The sequence below is a fragment of the Cladophialophora carrionii genome, assembly GCF_000365165.1.
Source record: "Cladophialophora carrionii CBS 160.54 unplaced genomic scaffold supercont1.9, whole genome shotgun sequence".
In the NCBI taxonomy this organism is placed as follows: domain Eukaryota; kingdom Fungi; phylum Ascomycota; class Eurotiomycetes; order Chaetothyriales; family Herpotrichiellaceae; genus Cladophialophora; species Cladophialophora carrionii.
Genome location: NW_008481834.1, coordinates 96,858 through 116,838, shown reverse-complemented (window position 1 = coordinate 116,838; position 19,981 = coordinate 96,858). Strand labels below are relative to the sequence as shown.

The 19,981-nt window shown below is 53.5% G+C and overlaps 9 protein-coding genes across 9 annotated transcripts; 4 read left to right on the top strand and 5 right to left on the bottom strand.

The window, feature by feature from the left end:
- Positions 1-492: 492 nt before the first annotated feature.
- Positions 493-2,207, top strand: G647_09122 (uncharacterized protein; the record flags this gene model as incomplete). Its single annotated transcript, XM_008733427.1, has 5 exons — positions 493-630; positions 688-1,311; positions 1,378-1,439; positions 1,510-1,835; positions 1,903-2,207. 5 exons carry the CDS (start codon positions 493-495, stop codon positions 2,205-2,207), a joined length of 1,455 nt encoding a protein of 484 aa, XP_008731649.1.
- Positions 2,208-2,368: 161 nt separating this feature from the next.
- G647_09121 (uncharacterized protein) lies at positions 2,369-3,163 on the bottom strand (the record flags this gene model as incomplete). Its single annotated transcript, XM_008733426.1, has 1 exon — positions 2,369-3,163. One exon carries the CDS (start codon positions 3,161-3,163, stop codon positions 2,369-2,371), a length of 795 nt encoding a protein of 264 aa, XP_008731648.1.
- A 703-nt stretch (positions 3,164-3,866) lies between these two features.
- Positions 3,867-4,196, top strand: G647_09120 (uncharacterized protein; the record flags this gene model as incomplete). The annotated part of the gene is made up of 2 exons (XM_008733425.1): positions 3,867-3,939; positions 4,012-4,196. 2 exons carry the CDS (start codon positions 3,867-3,869, stop codon positions 4,194-4,196), a joined length of 258 nt encoding a protein of 85 aa, XP_008731647.1.
- A 1,289-nt stretch (positions 4,197-5,485) lies between these two features.
- Positions 5,486-7,344, bottom strand: G647_09119 (uncharacterized protein; the record flags this gene model as incomplete). Its single annotated transcript, XM_008733424.1, has 3 exons — positions 5,486-6,768; positions 6,825-7,222; positions 7,292-7,344. 3 exons carry the CDS (start codon positions 7,342-7,344, stop codon positions 5,486-5,488), a joined length of 1,734 nt encoding a protein of 577 aa, XP_008731646.1.
- Positions 7,345-7,740: 396 nt separating this feature from the next.
- Positions 7,741-9,886, bottom strand: G647_09118 (uncharacterized protein; the record flags this gene model as incomplete). Its single annotated transcript, XM_008733423.1, has 3 exons — positions 7,741-9,474; positions 9,525-9,788; positions 9,839-9,886. 3 exons carry the CDS (start codon positions 9,884-9,886, stop codon positions 7,741-7,743), a joined length of 2,046 nt encoding a protein of 681 aa, XP_008731645.1.
- A 389-nt stretch (positions 9,887-10,275) lies between these two features.
- G647_09117 (uncharacterized protein) lies at positions 10,276-10,732 on the bottom strand (the record flags this gene model as incomplete). Its single annotated transcript, XM_008733422.1, has 2 exons — positions 10,276-10,559; positions 10,582-10,732. The coding sequence occupies 2 exons, from the start codon at positions 10,730-10,732 to the stop codon at positions 10,276-10,278; spliced, it is 435 nt and encodes a 144-aa protein (XP_008731644.1).
- Positions 10,733-11,787: 1,055 nt separating this feature from the next.
- On the top strand, positions 11,788-12,688 carry G647_09116 (proteasome component PRE2; the record flags this gene model as incomplete). Its single annotated transcript, XM_008733421.1, has 2 exons — positions 11,788-12,141; positions 12,191-12,688. The coding sequence occupies 2 exons, from the start codon at positions 11,788-11,790 to the stop codon at positions 12,686-12,688; spliced, it is 852 nt and encodes a 283-aa protein (XP_008731643.1).
- A 1,710-nt stretch (positions 12,689-14,398) lies between these two features.
- Positions 14,399-16,084, bottom strand: G647_09115 (uncharacterized protein; the record flags this gene model as incomplete). The annotated part of the gene is made up of 3 exons (XM_008733420.1): positions 14,399-15,415; positions 15,463-15,936; positions 15,995-16,084. 3 exons carry the CDS (start codon positions 16,082-16,084, stop codon positions 14,399-14,401), a joined length of 1,581 nt encoding a protein of 526 aa, XP_008731642.1.
- Positions 16,085-16,485: 401 nt separating this feature from the next.
- Positions 16,486-19,944, top strand: G647_09114 (uncharacterized protein; the record flags this gene model as incomplete). Its single annotated transcript, XM_008733419.1, has 1 exon — positions 16,486-19,944. The coding sequence occupies one exon, from the start codon at positions 16,486-16,488 to the stop codon at positions 19,942-19,944; it is 3,459 nt and encodes a 1,152-aa protein (XP_008731641.1).
- Positions 19,945-19,981: the final 37 nt, after the last annotated feature.

Below are 19,981 nucleotides of genomic sequence, written 5' to 3'. Positions count from 1 at the left end.
GGCGCATCTTTCGGTGAGCTTCTGGCGCCTGGAGAGAGAGAGGACAAAATTTAAAAAATGACCCTTCACGGCTTGATTCCTGTTCCTTACCGACCCTCGTCCAATGCCCAATAGCGTTCATGTCGCAGTCTTATCGCATCGGTGACTGTTGACCCGAGTTTGAATGCCGCAAGCCTTGAATGCAGATCGCCTGCAGATCATTCCTCCGCTTCTCCTCGTTTTCTCTCCACATTTTGCGACCGAAAGGACCCTCCATCGCCCATCTACGTCCACGCGCATGGCTTGGCCAACAACGTCATGGACTACAATCCAATCGTCGCTGATGTGACTGCCCTCAAAAGCTACAGAATGCAACGTCATGCCGGGGCCGGTGTTGGTGGCTCTTCTCGCGTGGTTTTAAGGCAGTCGTGACCGATCCTATATAGTACTACCACACCTCTACAGTTCTAATCTCTGACCTTGCCATTCCTCGGCGTGATTTCATTCAGCACAATGGCGAGAAGGAAATCAGGGCTTTTCAAACACACCACGCTGAAAGTACGAGATGATGCCGTCACAAAAGCCTCGGAGCTCTCCGTTCGCCAGTCGATACTGCCCATAATCCTCGTGACGACGCTTTACTTCCTCTGGGTAGGTCACGTCTGTTTCTTGATCCATCTCACTCTCTTCAGCTGACCTCTCGTCCAGGGTTTCGCCTATGGCCTCCTCGATACCCTCAACAAACACTTCCAAGGTGTGCTGGGCATTTCTCGCGCCCGCTCATCCGGTCTGCAAGCAGCTTACTTCGGCGCCTACCCGCTGGCCTCACTGTTCTACGCGAACTGGATCCTCCGCCACTACAGCTACAAGGCCGTGTTCATGTTCGGGCTGACCCTCTATGGCATCGGCGGGCTGCTCATGTGGCCTGCCGGGTTGAAGCGGTCCTTTGGCGGCTTCTGTGGAGCCACCTTCATCATTGGAAGCGGGCTGGGCAGTCTCGAGACGGCGGCAAACCCCTTCATCGCCGTGTGCTGTCCACCGAAGTACTCGGAACTGCGCATTAACCTGGCTCAATCATTCAACGCCGTGGGCACGGTCGTCGGCCCCGTGCTGGGCAGCTATGCCTTCTTCAAGAACACCGAGGACGACATTCAAAGCCTGAAGAACGTGCAGTGGGTGTACCTCGCCATCGCCATCTTTGTCTTCATCCTGGCATTCATCTTCTACATCTCACCGATCCCTGAGGTCACGGATGCGGATATGGAGCATCAAGTTAGTGTCACGCATGGCGGGTTGGAGGAGAGGAATAAGAGACCGTTTCGGAAACAATATGTGGGTGCATTTCGAGCTGCGTCCTTGTGTCTCGATCACTCCCGGCTGATACTTCCACTCATATAGACCGTGTTCCACGCGGCGTTCGCCCAATTCTGCTATGTTGGCTCCCAAGTGGCTTTGGCAGGGTATGTCTTTTAAACCCCTTTTTTCTTGTCCCCAACACGCTAGTCCAGCGCTCACACTTTTGGACCACAGATACGCAATCAACTACTTTACCGAGATCTCCGATATCAGCGACGCCACTGGGGCCGCTCTCCTTGCCGGTGCGCAGGGCTGTTTTGCGGTCGGCCGCTTCTCCGGCTCCTTCCTCATGCGCTTCATCCGCCCGCGGTACATCTTCCTCTTCTACATGACGTCGGTCATCGCATTCTGCAGTGCGGCAATCACCGAGAGACGAAATACCGGGATCGCCATGTTTATGCTCACGCTTTTCTTTGAAAGCGTGTGCTTTCCCACGATTGTGGCGTTGGGGATTCGGGGCCAGGGGCGGCACACCAAAAGGGCGGCGGGCTGGATCGTCGGTATGTTCTTCTCTCTTCCTTCCTTGCCACTGGGTGCAAAGTGCCTCGCGTGCTAATATGACGTTAGGCGGAGTCAGCGGTGGTGCTGCCGTCCCACCACTCCTGGGAGCGACGGCCGATTGGCGCAACTCGACGCCCTTTGCGTTTGTCGTTCCGGTCTGTTTCTTCATTGCGGCATGGACGTATGCCCTCTGCGTCAATTTCCTGGATTACTACCGCATACCGGCGGACGCGATCGGGGACAGTTCCGTCGGGCTGCAGGGAGCTGGCGAGGGGGATGAGGAAGGGAGACACAGTGAAGCCGAGAAGGAAGGCGTCCTGCAAGTGGAGCAAGGTGGACCAGCCGAGGCCCACAGGGTAGGGAAGGAATGAGAGCTGAGGTGCCAGCGAGAGTCGAAGACCCTCGTCGTAGTGTGCTGGTAGAAATTCGAGAATCTCTGCTTGATCAACGTATAGTGGAAGCCTCGTCCGTGCTCGTGGTTCGTAGTCTCATTGCCGTAGTCGCGGTTCATCATCTCGAAGAGACCCTCTCGTCATAATAACTCGACCTCTCCTCGTTCGACCCCCTTCTTGACATCCCTCCACCTGACAAGCCAAACCTCGTTTCGTCTCATCCTCAGCGCAACATTCGCGCCTTCATCGTGGCCCAAATCTTTCGCATCGTCAAGATCCCTCTCGTTGCTCCACGTCCCTTCAGTCAAACACCGCACAATCACGGCCTTACTCACGTCTGGCCCCTCAACCATCGCCACTCCACCGCTCGAATCGTCCAACCTCCTCAAGGCCTGCGGGAACGCGTTCAGAAAGCTGCTGTCATACAACTCACCCAACAATGCCTGATGATGTCGTAGAAAAGCAACCTCAGACTGAGACATGGTCGCGCTTGTTCCACCCTCCGAATCCAGATGCTCGGCCAGGTAATACGTGGCGTACTTTGTGATCTTTGCCAACCTCTGGCGCAACAGGCTCCGGACGAGGAACTGTGTGCGTGACAGATCGGTCTGTAAGATCGCGAGCACGAGATTCGCGTTCTGCATGCCGCCTTGCTTGGCGATGCCGTTGATCGTGTAGTCGTCGCCCATCCCGCTAGCGAGGTCCTCGATGCGCGATATTTGAGCCTGCACCCGGGACATGACGCGTGTCATCAGGTCGGTCGGGTATGGTAGCAGATCTGGGGCGCAGCGCTCGGACTGCCATGCTCGCGTTAGGAGTTGGTGGTCTGTAAAGGCGTCGGTGTCGCTGGGTGAGTAATGGTGGGATGATGAGGAGGATGTGTAGTTCTGAGAGCGAGAGATGTCGGCGAGAATATCAGCGATGTCGATGTCCATGATTTTACTCGGGTCTATGCTGGTGCCAGACCAACAGATATCGACCTTGTTGTTGTTGAACACGCACTACGCTGAACAGTTGTCTCAGTTGTTCACGCGTCGCTGGCCTCGGGTTGCAGCAGTGCCAGTACAGTATTTCTATCCACTTCCTTTGGCGTGAGTCGGGTGTAACTTTGCCGTACTTGGATACACCGCAACGATACGCTCAGATCACTCCAGCATTGAATTTCTCACTCTCACTTTCACTTTCACCTCACCATTCTGTGACAATGAAAAGACGCGTCTGACCCCGCATTGGAAAGGGGCGTCCAAGTCTTGGCGTATCCATCCTGTACTAGAGTACTACTCAGCCTGCAATCAGCCCACCTGCCCTTCTACTGCTTCATACATGGGCACTCTCACCCGACATTATGTCTTTCAATAGGGCAGCAGCCATGGTTGCCGAATCTCATATTACCTCCCACATTGTTGAAGCAAGTCGGCACGCTTTGAAATATGCATCCTCAGGCGCAGCGACCGCGCAGAAGGCGTTCATAGACCACGGGCCCAAGGCTGCAACATCAGTAAGTCCTATTGCCCGTAAAAGTCACTATCTTTCACCACTATCTGAGGGACCCTGCGAAATGTATAGGCCGCGGCATGGACGGTCGAAACTCCGGGTGTTGCCGCCTGCGCTGTCGTCGGGACTGCCGGTATTGCCCTCATGGCCGCCCCGGCTCTTGCTTCTGTGCCAATACTTTCTGCTGTGGGTTTCGCGGCTGGCGGAGTCCAGGCTGGTAAGTGGCCTCTTCGCCTGGAGTTTTGTCGCTCTTAGTCGTATTTTTGCTCAGCCAGTTTCCGTCATGTAGGGACCCTAGCGGCGACCATCCACGGAAGCATCGGTAATGTCGTGGCCGGCAGCGGCTTCGCGATTGCTCAAAGCGCGGGTGCTGGAGGTGCCGGACTAGCCGTTGTCAACGGGGCTGCTCAAGTTTGCGGAGGTGTAATAACCGCTGGTGTCGGAGGCGTGGCGTGGCTGAAATCCAAGTTGTGAGCACCTTGAAGAGCGAACCGACATCAGTCGAGCAGCCGCTTCTACGGTGACGGGACTTCTACTTCATCTTCACAGGAAGCGGAACATGTCGTGAGGTAGTCGAATTGACTGTGCTGTGCGCTAAGTCCACCGAGGACACACCACTTTGAGGTTGCTCGCGTGGCGATGAGACGAGGACGAATCACCGACATCGAACGACAAGTCAGACATGGGTTTCTCCATGTTCAGCCGGAGCCGACAGTCTAAGTCTCGGAAGGGGCTATGTCTGATGAAGCTATGGCTTACCAGCCAGCGCGCTGTCATCATTGACGGCTTCGTCAACAGGAGTCATTGAGATTCCACTAATCCGCTACTGCCGAGCCACTCCAAATACCATAGCAATGCCTACGCTTATCACGATATACTATTCTCTTCCCACGCGAGCAACAGGGGACGGGTAATTGCAAGGTTTCACAGACATCGCCGTGACTATTGCTACTGCTGTTCGATCAACGAGGCATGCGGAAAATCTCTACCAGTATGCCGCAACGCTTTTTCTCGACAGAATCTCGGCCACGGAAATCGATAGCCATACATCGCGGCTGAATGGGAAGAGGGGCATATCGTACAGTAGAAGCAAAGGCAGAGCAGGAGCAAAGACAGAGCACGAAGATTCCACCTCGGCCAGGCCAGACACCTTTTTCATGTTGCGCCCCGGTGTTGCGCCAGTCCAAGGATGAGGAACGGAGGAGTCAGAGCCGTGCACGACTTTTTGTCATTGAACTGGCCTTTGGCCTTTTGGCCTGGAGCTGCACGCTCCGCGCCGCGCCCAACACAACACTGGCCAACTTGCCCAGTGAAGAAGTCTACAAGTAGGCTACTAGGTATACATCAATTAGATCTCATCCGTCCATCTAGTCTCGCCCCCGTTGAGGGGGTCCGTTTTGCTACAGTATTAAGGCCATCTGCCGCTGCGCTGCTCTATCTACCTACCTCCGGAGTACTGTATCATCGTATCCATTTCCCTTCCCTTCTCTTCTCCTTCTTTTGTTGAATGCATGGTATATACCACGGCCGCTAAGCCAAGTCCAGCACCAACTCCAATATACATTCGTTACGAGCTCGATCTCTTAGCAAGATTGAGAATGGAGCTGACTGAGATGTCACGTCATTCACGCCGCTGTCTATATTATCTCCATACCTCGAGCAAAGACATCTGCTGACTGCATCGATTCCATTGCATCCTTACAAGCATGTGGCACATGATAACCCTTATGCAAACACTCGACTGTATGGAGGTGGTCTGGAACCTAGATCAAATCTCTCTCGATCTCAACTTCGATCGGCACTCCATAGCCGTGTTCTCCGCCGACGCGGTTCTTCTTCTTGCCCACCTTCTCAACTTCATTGACGAGCGAATTCAACGCCATCGGACAGGTCATCGGATCGTCACGCCGGCAGTGCAGCTTCAAGACCACCCCCTGACTCAGCCCCTTTTTGCCCAGACCATCGGCCCAGCGTGCCGAGAACTTCAACCGTGGGTGCTTCGCGTCGACGTGGCCGGCAGGGTACACTGTACCAACCAGGCCGGCTAACGCGCCGAGGTATTTGGCCCAGAAGCCTTCCTGTTGCGTCAGGACGGAGTAAAGACGAGCCTTGAAGTTGTCGTGTGGAGGCGGAACGTCGTCATTCCACCGTCCACAAAGCGTCAAAGCGAGAATGGCTCGATCTGCATGAGAAACTCCGTGGGCGGACGCAAGAACTCCCGTGATGGGAGCGTGTAGGGCCGAGAGCGAGCGGGTTTCTTTGGGCAGCGGCAGGTGTAGATACATCATGTCTGCAACAGCTCTTACGAAAGATGGAGTAAAGGTTTGCGGTAATGACCGGTCAAGGTTGTTGACGCCCGGAAGCCCATCCCACAACAGAGCGGCGAGATCAGCTGCAGAGGAAGTCCCGTACTGTGCCGTGGCCGCCTCAAGCGGATCAAGAGCTTTTGTCCTGGCGTCAAGGGTATCGAATAAGAATCCTTCACGCACTCCACCTTGACAAAATCGGATTTGTTGGATCATCGGCAGTGCCTCGACGAGCACATTGACCAGGAATGCCACCGCGGGCACCTGCTCAGCGCGACGTTTCGAGATGCGAAACACCGACTCTTCGGCTGCGAGGGTGGTGATGTGGGCCGTTTGTTGAAATTCGCGCTTCGCGACACAGAACCCATTGATAATGGGAACTGGGTAGGGAGAGACACGATGCTGAGACATGAGCAGGTAGCCCCATCCCCGAAATCCGCCTCCCGAGAGATACAACGTCAGTCCTCCATGTTTAGCTTTGTGGTGTAAAAGGTCGGGAAGATCGAGCTCCTCGAAAGCTTGTCTGAACTGGGCTTTCATTTTGTCCGCCAGCAGCTCGCGCGGAGACATGACAGGAGAATGCGACTTGTGGTGGCCGTGGGGATCCGGGGGCGAGTCGGGCAGTTCTGCCAGTTGTCGGGTCATGGCTGCCGCACCATAAGGAAAGGAAATGCTGCCTTTCGAGCTGGTTTGGATGTGGCCGTCTTTGGCCACCATCCAGGTGATTTGCGTGCTTCCTCCTTCCCAGCAGCGTCAGCGTTGGGCCAACTGGGAAGATGGGCCAGACAGAACATACCTCCTAAATCCATTACTAGCCCCTCGACAGTTGCGAAGCTGCTAGCCACACCCAGGGCACCAATCCTTCCTTCGGCCTCCTTGGGCAGCATGTCGACATCCCAACCAGTTGCATCTTTGATCTGGCGACGGTAGTCCACCGAGTTCTCGGCAGTCCTGGTAGCTTCGGTGGCTAGCACCCTGATATTGGTCGCAGGGACGCCGAAGTCGGCGCACGCGGTCTTGAATTTGTTCAGTGAGATAAGGACTTCGTCGATGGTTTCCTGTGGGATGGGCCCCTTGACACCGGTAGAATATTGCGCGTCGAACAAGGAGATACCCTCACGGTCTTGGTAAATCGTCGGTAAAGAACGGGCCGATGAAGGTGACAGGTCTGTGATTGAGAACCGGATTCCATTGCTGTTAATGGTCGACCACGATCAGTAAGTTGAGTGGTCACATCTGCCCCAGAGAGGAGTGCTGCCATACCTGCCCATATCAACCAAGCCATAGAGGCTGCTTGGCGACGGCGTGCGTAGCATTGTCGAAGAGGGGCACCGGATAAGTTTCCCGGGGGGTTCGGCAGACGGTACAAAGGCACACGCAGGGTCGCTTGACAGGATCTTGAAATCCCTTATCCTCTTCTTCGCCTGCAGTGAAAAGAGCTAGTTCATGGCAGACGAGACGCCAGCAATGGAGCGGAACCAAGCCACCTACTACTGAATGAGTAGTTGCAAGCCGAAGAAATTTCTGTCAAGCGGAGTTGCTTCCTCGACTTCTTACAGGTCGCACTTGCACGTGGGACGTTCTTACACGGCGCATTTGAGCAACTTGAGCAAATCAGTAAAGATACATTCTGCAAGGCCAGCACGTGCTGACAATAGACTTCAAAGAGGTAGCTCGACCAAACAATCCTAGAACAGCAAGTCAAACTCGTGCTACGAGATTTCCTCGTCCTCGGTATGGAATGCGTCTCCGAAAGCCGAGCCCTCCATGTTTTCCAGGTTGAGATCTTCGTCGTTGCCGTAGCTGGCGAGCGCGTCCCCAGCGGTGTCCACCTCAACATTGTCGAAATCGCCCCCCATGTCAAAATCAGGCGTGTTCAATTGTGCATCTTGGGTGAGCTGAGCTTGTGGTAGCTGTTGGAGGTCCGTATCGTGACCGCTGGCGTGTGCGGCAGCCTCTTCGGCGCTGGGTTGCACAAGGTCTTGGGCACCCTCGGTCTGTATCTCCGGGATATCGTCGTTCTGGCCTCCATCTTCGCCGATCATCACCCATTCATCTCCACCCCGGTCGGTACTGTCAACATGATCAACCATACCTTCCATGTTGACGTCTGTCCCTATGTCGTCCAGTTGCGGAAGGTCATCACCGGCAGGATTGGCATCGGGTTGAGGCGGCTGCTCCGCGGCAGGGGGTTGGCTGGGCTCTGCTGCAGATGGCCGACTTTCTCCTTCAGCAGCTGCAGGTGCTGGCTGACTCGGCGTCTGCGGTCCACCCACCGGAGTAGGTATCTCCTCCTGTTGAGGTTTCTGCTCTTGAGCAATGCTGGGTGATGGCTGTGGCGGGACGTGTTGTTGGATCGAGGCATCCACAGAGACGGCAGGGTTGATCGCACTCTGGGATCGAGGAAGAGTTGGAATCGAGGTTGCAACTGGAGCTGGACTGATCTGCTTTCGCTCCTCCAAACCACCCTTGGATATCAGTGTCACGGTGGTAGTCTTTGTCAGCTTTTGACCCATATCTGCTTCTACAGTGCCCATGATCTCGTCGATTGCATCACGGGGTGCAGAGTCGGTGAGCCCGTTTGCCGCGTCCTTGGAAATACTCTGTCTTTCTGGCCCGTTGGACACCGTGCGCAGCTTTTTCTCCGCTGTTGTCAATGTTGTGGAGCGGCGTAACTTCTCCATCCGTCGAGCGTGCTTCTTCCTCATCTCTTCCAGTTCCGTTTGCATTGCGACCAGCTTGTCTGAAGCTCGTTTGATGAAGTCTTCGGCCTGACCAGAGGGCATTTTACCCACTCGCGGTGGTGGTCCGGTGTTTGGCTCCCTTGTCGCGGCTACTGGGGCGTCAAAGAAATCCTTGGTCAACTCTTCAAGCTGTCCTTTCCGGCCGAAGCCAAGATCACTGGGGATGATGGACAATGTCGGATATGGTGACTCGATAATCTCCTCCATCCATTCGTGGTGTTGTTCGTATCGGACCCGGCTGATATCCCGAAGCGTCATGAAGTCAAGCAGATCTCCACGAGACACGTCTTCTTCCTCTTCCAATGTCGCTTCCTGCGCAATGCTCGCCCCTCTTCTGTGGCCGGCGCCCGGAGGAATCTGGCCCTGGGCAGCCGCGCGGGCAACTCCTGGAGGGAGGTGAATGACGGGCCAATTTGATCGGTCGTGCAGCATGAATTCCTTTCGCGGCAATTGGCCCTGGCTCTGTATCAATCTGCGCTGTTGGATCAGCGCATGGACATGCGGCAGAATTGGGATGCTCGCGGCAGGAACATGATCGCGCGCTGAGGCCTTTGAGTAGTGGGTGAGCCATAGACTGGGATCAGGATTTGGCAGTCCATGAGTGGGGTTTCCTGGAAGAAGCCGGTATCGTCTCCTGCAGTGAGTCGCCATGGCCTCACCGGATGCTCGGTAGCCTGCTCGTTGTAGAAGCATTTCGAGAGTCTATGGGAACGCCATTAGCCATGCCTGCGGTATCCTTACATGCAACCTACATAACCCCTGACTTCGGATTTGTAAACGTGTTCCACATCTGCCCAGATGAAGCCATCACTCGCATAGCTTGTGCCTAGATACTCGAGCGGTTGCCACTCGAGGATCAATGAGCCGTCGGGAGGAGTGTCGATGAACTGCCATTGCATCGGCTGGAGGTCGCGCACGATCTTCGGCGCCTCCAAAAGGTAGCCGACAATTGTATCGACAGCAGGATTGCTGGTGATAGGATAGCGATACTTGGAGACAAGGTGCAGATGCGGCAACTATTTGAATGATCAGTTGTGTCGCCAGTACTGGGGATTTTTCAACTTACCAGCTGCGCCGGCACTCCGGCTGCAGGATCTTTCATCATTTGATTCATCCCGAGAAGCAGTAGCTTAAGGGGAGGCCCGGACGAGGTGAATTGCAACAGCGCTAGAGCTCTCACAGTTGTGGAGGCCGTCGTTGCATATGCGACACCAAAACTGAGGCGCGACTTGAACGCGATCAAATCGGCTCCACCCAATCGAAGCTCACGAGGCTGTGGCTTGGCATTGTCAGCCTTGTCTCGCACTTATGTAGCTGCTGTGTTATGCGAACAAAGCTCCATTGTACTGATGCTATGGGGAGCTCGATGTTTTGAAAGACCAGGCAGCGGATTCATCAGCGAACAGATTGGCTCTGCAGAATGGCTATCTCGCTTTAACTGGGCCCTGTCTATCAACTGGCCTTAACATCCTCGGTAACGAGCGCCAACCCAACCTTTCAATGTCACAACTCATCTTTCTTCCTATCTTCCCGCTTTCCATCCGCTAACTTCCCTGAATCAAAGTTGAACTCATATCCTTTCATCGCACTTGCCAGTACAGGCACACCTTCAAGTGCCGGGTTTCCAGCGAAGTCCTCCGCGAGCCTCAACGCCGCTGCGTCTCTCTGGAACGCCACACCGAGGAACACTTCTGATTGCCACACGACGGTTCCGTCCTGAGGAGGCGGAGGCAAGCCGAAGACGTTGAAGCTCACGTTGGCAAACTGTTTCAGTGCGTCTGTGGGCCCTGCGAGGAAGTCCAAGCTCACTATTCGCATGGCGGATCGCTCTGAAGGCCGGTATGCCAAGGGCCGCAATACGCTGGTCTGGTTTCGCAATGGCCAGCAACTGACGAGATTGGGAAGATGTGTGGGAGACGCCTAGCGCCTCCAGCATTCCTGAAGAGATGTAGTTCTCCATCAAGAGGGTTGGACAAAGAGAACATCGTCCAGTAGTAAACGTTACTTACCTAGCTTTTCCACTCCTCGTATTGAATTCGTCTACGGGTCGCCGGTAGCGTTGGCTTGCAGTCGTATCCCTCGCTAGCATTCAACTGACCGCATCATGCACGATGCTGGGCTGACTCCCAGCCGCAGCAAGGCATAGGGGTTCTACTGTCGATTCGGGTATTCCGATTGGTCGAATACCCGACGCTGTGTATAGGTGTGGACCACTGATCCTGTGCCATCTGCTTTCCAGCTGTGAAAGGCAAGTCGAGGAGAACAGTATGCAGACACGGTTTATACGAGTATCTAGCACAAGCAGTACTTTTGACAGGTGGTAACGCCACAGCCACTGGCCGGGGTCTTTGGGGGCCTGAAGGTCCGGTGTAGCCAGTCAATGGGCCGACGCTGCCTTGGGGTGCATTGTCCAACATGCCTCAGCGCTTGGTGAGCAGGAACGATGTCAAATAGCTGGATATGATGCACTTGCATGTACTCGAAATGTTGAGAAGTCTTGTTAGACGAAGCCGTACTCGAGCAGCATTGGTGTCTTGGTGGCGCTGCACGTTTGTGCTCGCTCTCTGGTTGAAAGAAGTGCATGACCGAAATATTTTGGTGGTTGACGGTCGAACTATGCATACATCTCCGCTTCTTTGCTGAAGTCTACTAATACAACGCTTGGGACATGGCGGACCTTGTACATTATGAGAGGTAGATGAGACGAATGTGAGTCCAAAGTAAACAGTGTGATGACAAGAGAAGCATTTCTGGGCATCTGCACTCCACCGAATTATCACGTGACTCCGTTCCGGCAACATCAGGCGCCATCATGCGACGCGAATCATTCAGGAACCTGAGCTTCGTATCGCATTCAATCCCTTCATCATCTCTTCCTGCCTTGCTGCAGCCACTTGTTTCTTCCTTTCTTGTTTCTGTACCAACACCAATTCTCACTTCTATTCCAGGGTCTCTCCTTGACTCACTCATCATAAACCCGTCGCGGCCTGTTTTCTAGCCCTGCGGCTTGTAATCATGGACACCCTCGTTGCTCAATACACCCAATCTCCCTTTGCCAACGAAGGCTTCAGCTCAGACGAACAGAATGACTTCTGCGAGACAGTACCTCCTTTGTCCCTTAAATTTGCCTTACCACCTATCCCTCGGCCATCTGCTTTCCTGCGCGCGACCACAGACGATCACTCCAACCCCAATTGCCCGATCAAGATTGCCCACGGCACGACAACGCTAGCTTTCAGATTCAAGGGAGGAATCATCGTCGCAACCGATTCAAGAGCTACGGCCGGTAATTGGATTGCTTCACAGACAGTCAAGAAGGTCATAGAGATCAACCCTATGCTGCTGGGAACCATGGCTGGAGGAGCTGCTGTAGGTCAACATCCGCTGTTCATCTATCACCTCCATTGACAGTAACTAGGACTGCCAATACTGGTTGGCATATCTCGGTGTACAATGCCGGTTGCATGAGCTCCACCACAAGCGACGGATTTCGGTGGCAGCGGCCTCCAAGATTCTGGCAAACCTCGTCTACTCATACAAGGGCATGGGACTGTCGATGGGCACGATGATTACCGGTGTAACACCTCAAGAAGGACCTGCGCTGTATTACATAGACTCAGATGGAACACGACTGGCTGGTAACCTTTTCTGCGTCGGGTCTGGTCAGACATTCGCCTATGGCGTGCTGGATGCCCTTTACAAATATGATCTGGAAGATGACGAGGCTCTTGAATTGGGCAGACGCAGTATTCTGGCGGCTACGCACAGAGATGCTTACTCCGGTGGCTACATCAATCTCTACCACGTGAAGGAGGATGGTTGGGTCAAACACGGCTTCTCCGACACGAATCCCATCTTCTGGCAAACCAAACTCGAGAAAGGCGAGTTCTCCAACGTCACGAGCGAGCTGTCGTGAGAGCACTTCAAGGAAGCAAGACATTCGAAGCAGCTTCGGGCCATTGGCGGAGGGGAGGCGCAATTGTACCAACACATGAGCCAGTGTGTGTGTATTAGACGGCTTCGGAGGCTTTCACCCGGTGTATTACAAATGCTGGGAATGACCAGGATTTATCTTGCAACTGGATCATCTGCGCCTCTGATATTTTCCTACTTCTCTCTGTGCATAATCATCCCTTCCGCGGAGGAATGATCAGAAGATATCAGACGCCCAGTACCGTGTTCGACAGGGGTTTCACCATCTGTAACGCTTCTGGCGCCGAGCCAGGTCACTCATGGCTTTTGCCGTCCAATATATTGGTGACTCGGTCCTGCACATTTTATATTACAGGTGATCTGTGATCTACAGTCTGATATCATGCTCTTCCATGTACCTGGGCCATGGCTGAGGACGTGACTTTCCTCGACATTGCATCAAACAGCGCAAGCACTTCAAGCATATACCATGCACGGATAACATGACTGTTGGCAGCTGTCTCCGTGGCAAACTTACTCACGGAGCTGAGATCCCTATAGACGCCCATGACGGCTCGGGAAAGGTACCGTCCACCTTTAGCATCCTCTTCTGTCCGCACTGCGGTAGATAGATCTATGTACGCGGAGCGGCGTAGTGAGGAGTGGAAAGACATTGTCGTCCTACAGGTGAGTTACAGTACACCCGCGTCAGTCTCGATCAGCGCTTACAGTACCAGACCGCGGGAGGCGGGCACTTCGGACGATCCGATCGAGATCCTCAAAGACAGGCCCGCCATGCAGCTATATTTGAACCATAGGACGCCGTGGATCCCCAAGCTGGAAGGAGCAGTGTAGGAGGACGAATCAAGGGATGAGTCGGAAGCAGTAACTTTGATTCATCCTCATGTTCTTACCCTGTACTCTGTCTAGATGTGGATTTTCCTCAGTGATAAATCATACCTCCTCGGAGTCAGATACGAACATGGTTGATTCTTCTAATTCGTCAGTGGACATTTCACGAGGACTTAGACGTCTGGATTCTCGCTTCCCGGTGCTGTCTCTTATAAAGTTCACATCTTCAAAGCCTACTGCATTGGCGTCACATCCTAGTGAGAGATATGGACCCGAAGGACGTGCACAACGGTAATATCACCCGAGATCGTCTTCATATAGCATGGTGTAGGCAGTCGTCATGACTGCAATTGGGACCGCTAGCGTAGAAACCAGACGATAAGTTCACGGCTTCTCGAGATGTGTTGGACTTCTATTATGCATCAGGAGAAACGGTGAACGCCTCAATGGACAGCGAAATCTACCATTCTGGATTGAGCTTGTGCCAGAGACGTTTCCATGCATTTGATTACAATTTCCTCCAGCTCGTATGATCAAGCACGCCTTCCGTGTCAAGTCTATGTACAAGTACAGATTGGGGTATCTCAAGCTCCTCGCTGAAAGCATGCTCAGCTCACTCGAGCATACAAGGATCTTTGCACTGTCCTCGTCCCTCGTAGAATCGCAATGAACTTTTCTTTGATGATCCGCTGAACGCCATACCTTTTTGAGTGTTGCAGACCAGACTTTAAAAAAGCTTCTTCAAAAATCGCCGGGACAGCCTCTCACTTGTCATCTCCCACAGGCCATGAGGACTTGATCGTACCAGGACTTGCTGTACGGGTTGACTACCATAGATTCCTCGGCCACAGACAGATCATACTCATTTCACGGCCAGGCACTTGATGTCAAAAGTCAACTTGCTGTTCTTGGGGATGCCAGGCAGAGCCTTGTTGCCGTACGCCAGGTGAGCTGGGATGATCAACCGACGCTCACCACCGACCTGGATGCCCTGGAGTCCGATGTCCCATCCTTTGATGACCTCGCCAGCACCAAGTTTGAAGCTGAAGGGTTTGCCCGACTTGTTGCTGTCGAAGACAGAACCATTGTCGAGTTTGCCAATGTAGCGCATCTCCAAGCGGCTGCCCTTCTTTGCCGCTGGACCATTCCCGATCTTGCGGTCGTCAACGGTGACGCCTTGGATGTCCTTAACACCAACCGAGGCAGACTTCTCTTTGCCGCCTGCCGAAGGCTTGCTGTCGGACTTGGCTGCAGGGGTAGCCGATGGGGTTGGACCTTGCACAAGATTCTTTGCGAACTGAACTTTCTTCTCCGAATCTCCATTAGTCTGTGCTGCTTCCTTCTTTCCCTCAGGAGTAGTGGCATCAACTGCAACAGCTTCGCCGTCATTCTTTTTGAGCTTCTTGAGACGCTTCTTCTCGGCTTTGCTAAGCTTCTTAGCTGCTTCACCGTTGGTAGTTGCAGCTGCGGTCTGTTCGAGCTTGTCATCCTTCTTGAGAGACTTGGCCATGATGTCGTCGAGGTTGTCTCCTTCATCTTCGTCTTCGTCATCGGCGGGACGCTTATTCTTGCCCTTACCAGTGCCTTTGACAACGTTGAGAGCCTCTTCTTCCTCGGAGTCGACTTCGGCAATGCGTGGGTCCTCAAGGTCATCAAGAGCGTCGGACTCTTCATCGGCGTCTTCAAGGGCATCGAGCTCATCCTCATCGGGTGAAAGATCGTAGTCCTGTTCGTCATCTTCTTCATCATACAGGGAAGCGGAGCCATCGTCTTGAGGGATGACATAGTTGCCAGTAAGGTGAACAGTGTGGGTACCAGAGACTTTGAAGAAGACCTTTTCACCTTCCCCAACGACGAAATCCAGAGTTTGCTGGAAGTTCTGTGTACATTAGTTTGCAATACCAGATCGGGAGGCGGACGTCATACCTTCTCGGGGTCAAGAGTGCAGATCACAACCTCGTCCATCTCAAGAGACTCGTCGTCCGAATCATCCTCATCATCAGCATCATCGTCGCCATCCACAGCCTTAGCCTTTCCTTTGCCCTTAGCAAGCTTCATGATCTCGGCCAGCTGTGCGACGGCTTCCGCGTCATCGTCTTCATCCTCATCCTCATCCTCGTCCTCGTCTTCCATGTCCGCGTCCTCATCCAGAGATTTGGTTTTGGACTTCTTCTCGCTGGGACCACCGTTGACTTCTTCGTCCTCGTCCTCATCGTCATCGTCATCGTCGTCATCGTCGTCGAGGCCGAAGTCTTCGTCATCCGAATCGTCATCATCGTCATCGAGCATACCATCGGGGACGCGGACCAGCTTCAGGGTTGCTCGAGGCGGACGCTTGTCATCGGGATCTTCGAGCTCAGGCTCTGCGCTTGGATCGATTGCAGCCATCGTTACACGGAACTTTGGCGAAGTTAGTATGACCCCAGTCGTGAATATGGAAGCAAAATGTGAGTCTCACCATAGCTGCAAACTCGGGGACGGCAGGAACCATGATGTCGCCCGGAGGGACTCGCATCGCGTAGACCGCCACGGGCTGGATTCCGGACATTTTGACGAAACCAGCGATGTGTGGTAATGGAAAGTTGAAGTATGAGAAAAGAGAAGAATATCTGAGAGGACGTTGCTGTGCACAAGTCTGCAACGTTGAAATTGCGGTTCACGACGTTCAAGAACTCAAGAAAAAAAAGTGAAATCTTAATTTGGTATCGAGGCTGCTACCTCGCTACCTCCGCAACGGCTTATCGATAAGCCTTTAGACTTTTAAGGTTTAGAGTGGGGCGTGCTGCCTGTGCCTGCGAAATGCGAAATGCCAGTCGCGGCCATGACGCGCCACAAACTCGCCTCTTGCTCACTCCTACTCGACAAACAATCCCGATCGACCACGAAATTCCAGGAGCGGGCTAATCCACATGTCGTTGCTGCGATCATCATGATGTTGCGAAGGCCGCCATGGGCTCCCGACTAGAGAAAAATTCCAGCTTGGTTCGAAAGCGCATCGAGAGCCACACCTTCAGCGACGAGCAGGGAGAGGAATATGAAGGCTCAAAGTTCGGCGGGTTTGCCGACTACATGCGGAGGAAGAAGATCAAGCTGCAGAATCTTGATGTTGAGATACGCGCCAACTCGGCAGACAAGCCTCCTATCTTTTGCGGAGTAGTCGTCCACGTCAATGGCTACACCCAACCGCCCTTGAGCGACCTACACAACCTCGTCGTAAGCCATGGGGGCGGCTTCCTTCAATACCTTGACGCGAAGACTTCTGCTACACATGTCATTGCCAGCCATCTCACGCCCAAGAAGACGGTTGAGTTTGGGAAATACCGCGTTGTCAAGCCAGCTTGGGTAGTCGACAGTGTCAAGGCAGGAAAGTTGTTGCCCTGGGATGCCTATAGGCTGGTCGACGAAGGCGTCACGCAGAAGGTGCTGGGCTTCGAAAGCGGCCATATGGTAAGCCAGGCGAACAGTCAGCCGAGAAGCTATAGAGAACACTCCGAAACGGGTTGGTATGCCACGCAATTGCGCCAGAATCAGCAGGAGCAAAATCGTTCACCTGCTGATTCATCGGCAATCAGCAGAGCTGGAGAGGATGCTTCCACCGGGGGAGTCGCCGGCAACGCGAATTTCGATGCGCCCGATTCCCCCGGAGATGGCTTGATGCATGCACAAAACCCCGTGAAAGGACACGGTCCACTCGCACCAGAGTCAAGAGATGCACTCAAACCCGAAAAACGCGAGCTCACAGCCGAAGAACACAACTCTATCCTGCTCTCCAATCCCCATATGGCTAAATCCAGCACTGCAAACCCTGACTTCATCAATCAATACTACCGCGAATCGAGGTTACACCATCTATCATCCTGGAAAGCCGAGCTGAAAGCGCAGATGCAGGCACGTGCACAAGAGAAACTATCCTCGCAGCTGGTGAAGCCGAAAAGAGCGCCTGGTGCGAGACGGTACATCATGCATGTTGACTTCGATAGCTTCTTCGCCGCCGTGTCTCTCCAAAAACACCCGCAGTTGGTCGATAAGCCTGTAGTCATCGCACATGGCAGCGGGCCCGGGTCGGAGATTGCAAGCTGCAATTATCCTGCTAGGAAATACGGCATCAAGAATGGCATGTGGATGAAGGCTGCACTTAGCATGTGTCCAAACCTCAAAATCCTACCGTACGACTACAATGCTTACGAAGAAGCAAGCCGCCAGTTCTACGACTGCATCCTTGCGGTTGATGGTGTGGTGCAAAGTATCAGCATTGACGAGGCTCTTCTCGATGTCAGCGAACAATGTATCAAGGCTGGCGGATCTGATGGCAAGGGAATTTCAGAAGGCTCCTTATACCGCGAACAAGAGCACGCTCAGCATTTGGCGCGAGATTTACGGGCTGCTGTGAAGGAGAAAACTGGCTGTGATGTATCTGTCGGAATTGGCGGTAATATATTACTTGCCAAGGTGGCATTACGGAAAGCAAAACCTGCTGGACAACATCTCATCAAACCCGACGACGTGTTAGAATTCATTGGTGAATTGTCGGTCACGGACTTGCCTGGCGTTGCATGGAGTATTGGCAACAAACTTGAGGAAATTGGAGTGAAGTTTGTCAAGGATATCAGGGTGTTGACAAAAGAGAAGCTCATCAACACTCTGGGACCGAAAACCGGCGAGAAGATATGGGAGTACTCCCGGGGAATCGACAAGCAAGCAGTGGGCGATCAAGTCGTCCGTAAGTCAGTTTCAGCAGAGATCAACTGGGGGATTCGATTCGTCAACCAGCAGCAAGCGGAAGAATTTGTTCAGAGCCTGACTGATGAGCTGTCACGGCGCCTCCTCGAGCAGTTGGTCAAGGGGAGACAGCTCACCATGAAGATCATGCGAAAAGCCGCCGATGCTGGGCTCGATCCTCCGAAAAATCTTGGGCATGGCAAGTGCGACACATTCAACAAAAGTGTGGTGCTAGGAGTTGCCACAAACGACGGAGCAGTGATCGGGAAAGAAGCAATTGCCATCTTGCGTAGCTACAATTTTCCTCCAGGAGAGCTCCGTGGACTGGGGGTGCAGATGCAGAAACTAGAGCCATTGAAGCCATCTATGGCCGGCCCTGGCGGTTTCATGGACAGCAGTCAGCGGAGGTTACAGTTCAAGAAACCGGAGAACCCAACACCAGCATCCCCGGTGCCGTCAGAACAAGGCAAGAAGGCGTCTGCTCGTACACCGCGAATCAAGGACGCTGTTGATCCGATTGAGGAGGTTCCTACACCGGAGAAGCCGAAGCCCAACGCAGCCATTCTGGGTGCCGCCGATGCTCATCCCACCATCGAGGAAGATGATTCTTTGCAGAAGCCTCTGAATGTGAGCGGAACCCAGTTCGTCCTCCCGTCACAAATCGACCCAGCGGTGTTGGCCGAATTACCGGCAGATATCAGAAATAAGTTGCCCCCCAAACAGAAGAGTATACTCGATATCATGAACAAGTCCGTCCAACCCGCTTTGCCTTCCGATGAGCCTATATCACGCTCCGTCTCTCCGTACCCCACCGACAATGACGCTGCACTACCGAACCAGAGTCAACTTGATCCTGAGATTCTGGCTGCTCTTCCCCCAGACGTTAGGGAGGAAATATTGGCCCACTATACACAGCAAGGGAAAAGGAGCGGAACCCCCACGCATCAAAGCTTACTCCCACAATCCCCCCAAAAACCCAGGACTCTCGGTGTGTCCAAGAAACTAGTTGTGACCCCAAGTAAGAAGCAGAAGACGGCCTCGTTGTTTAGCAAGGCTAGGTCAAAGCAACCTGCAGACTCTTCTTCTACCCTAATCCAGTCAAACTTTGGGCCCGTGGCGAGATTAGGAAGGGGTGAATCACCGTCTAATGCGTACCCTCTGGAAGAAATATCTGAATCCCTCCTCGATGAGCTTCCCCCGGACATCCGAGCGGAAATTATCGCAGAGCAGAAAAGGAACCGGATGGAAGCCAGATCGGGGTTATATTTCGATACCAAGAAACGACCGAAAGTCACAGCTCAAGCAGACGCGACTGCACGAGGTCAACAAAAGTTACAGCTACCAAAGCTGCCTGATAAGCCGACATTTACTTCTCGAAAGCTGAGCTCTCTGCCCGAGCTGAGAGACGCGATCTCGGCCTGGGTGAAAGAATTCTCTGTTGATGGTGATGGTCCTGATTCAGAAGATGTGACCGCACTCTCAGAGTACTTATGCAAGGTCGTGTCTGTCGAGCGGGATATGGCCAAGGCTGTCGCGGTGGTAAACTGGCTTGGAATGCTCTTAGACCACGAGAAGTTCGACACCGAAGACACCCACCTGGCCTGGGAGAAAGCACTTGCAGTGCTGAAGAGGGATGTGCAACATGCAATTACCGAGAGGGGCCTTCCTCGTGTTGTATTCGACTACTGAGGGCAGCACGCCTCAACTTGAACTTTTCACGTACAGT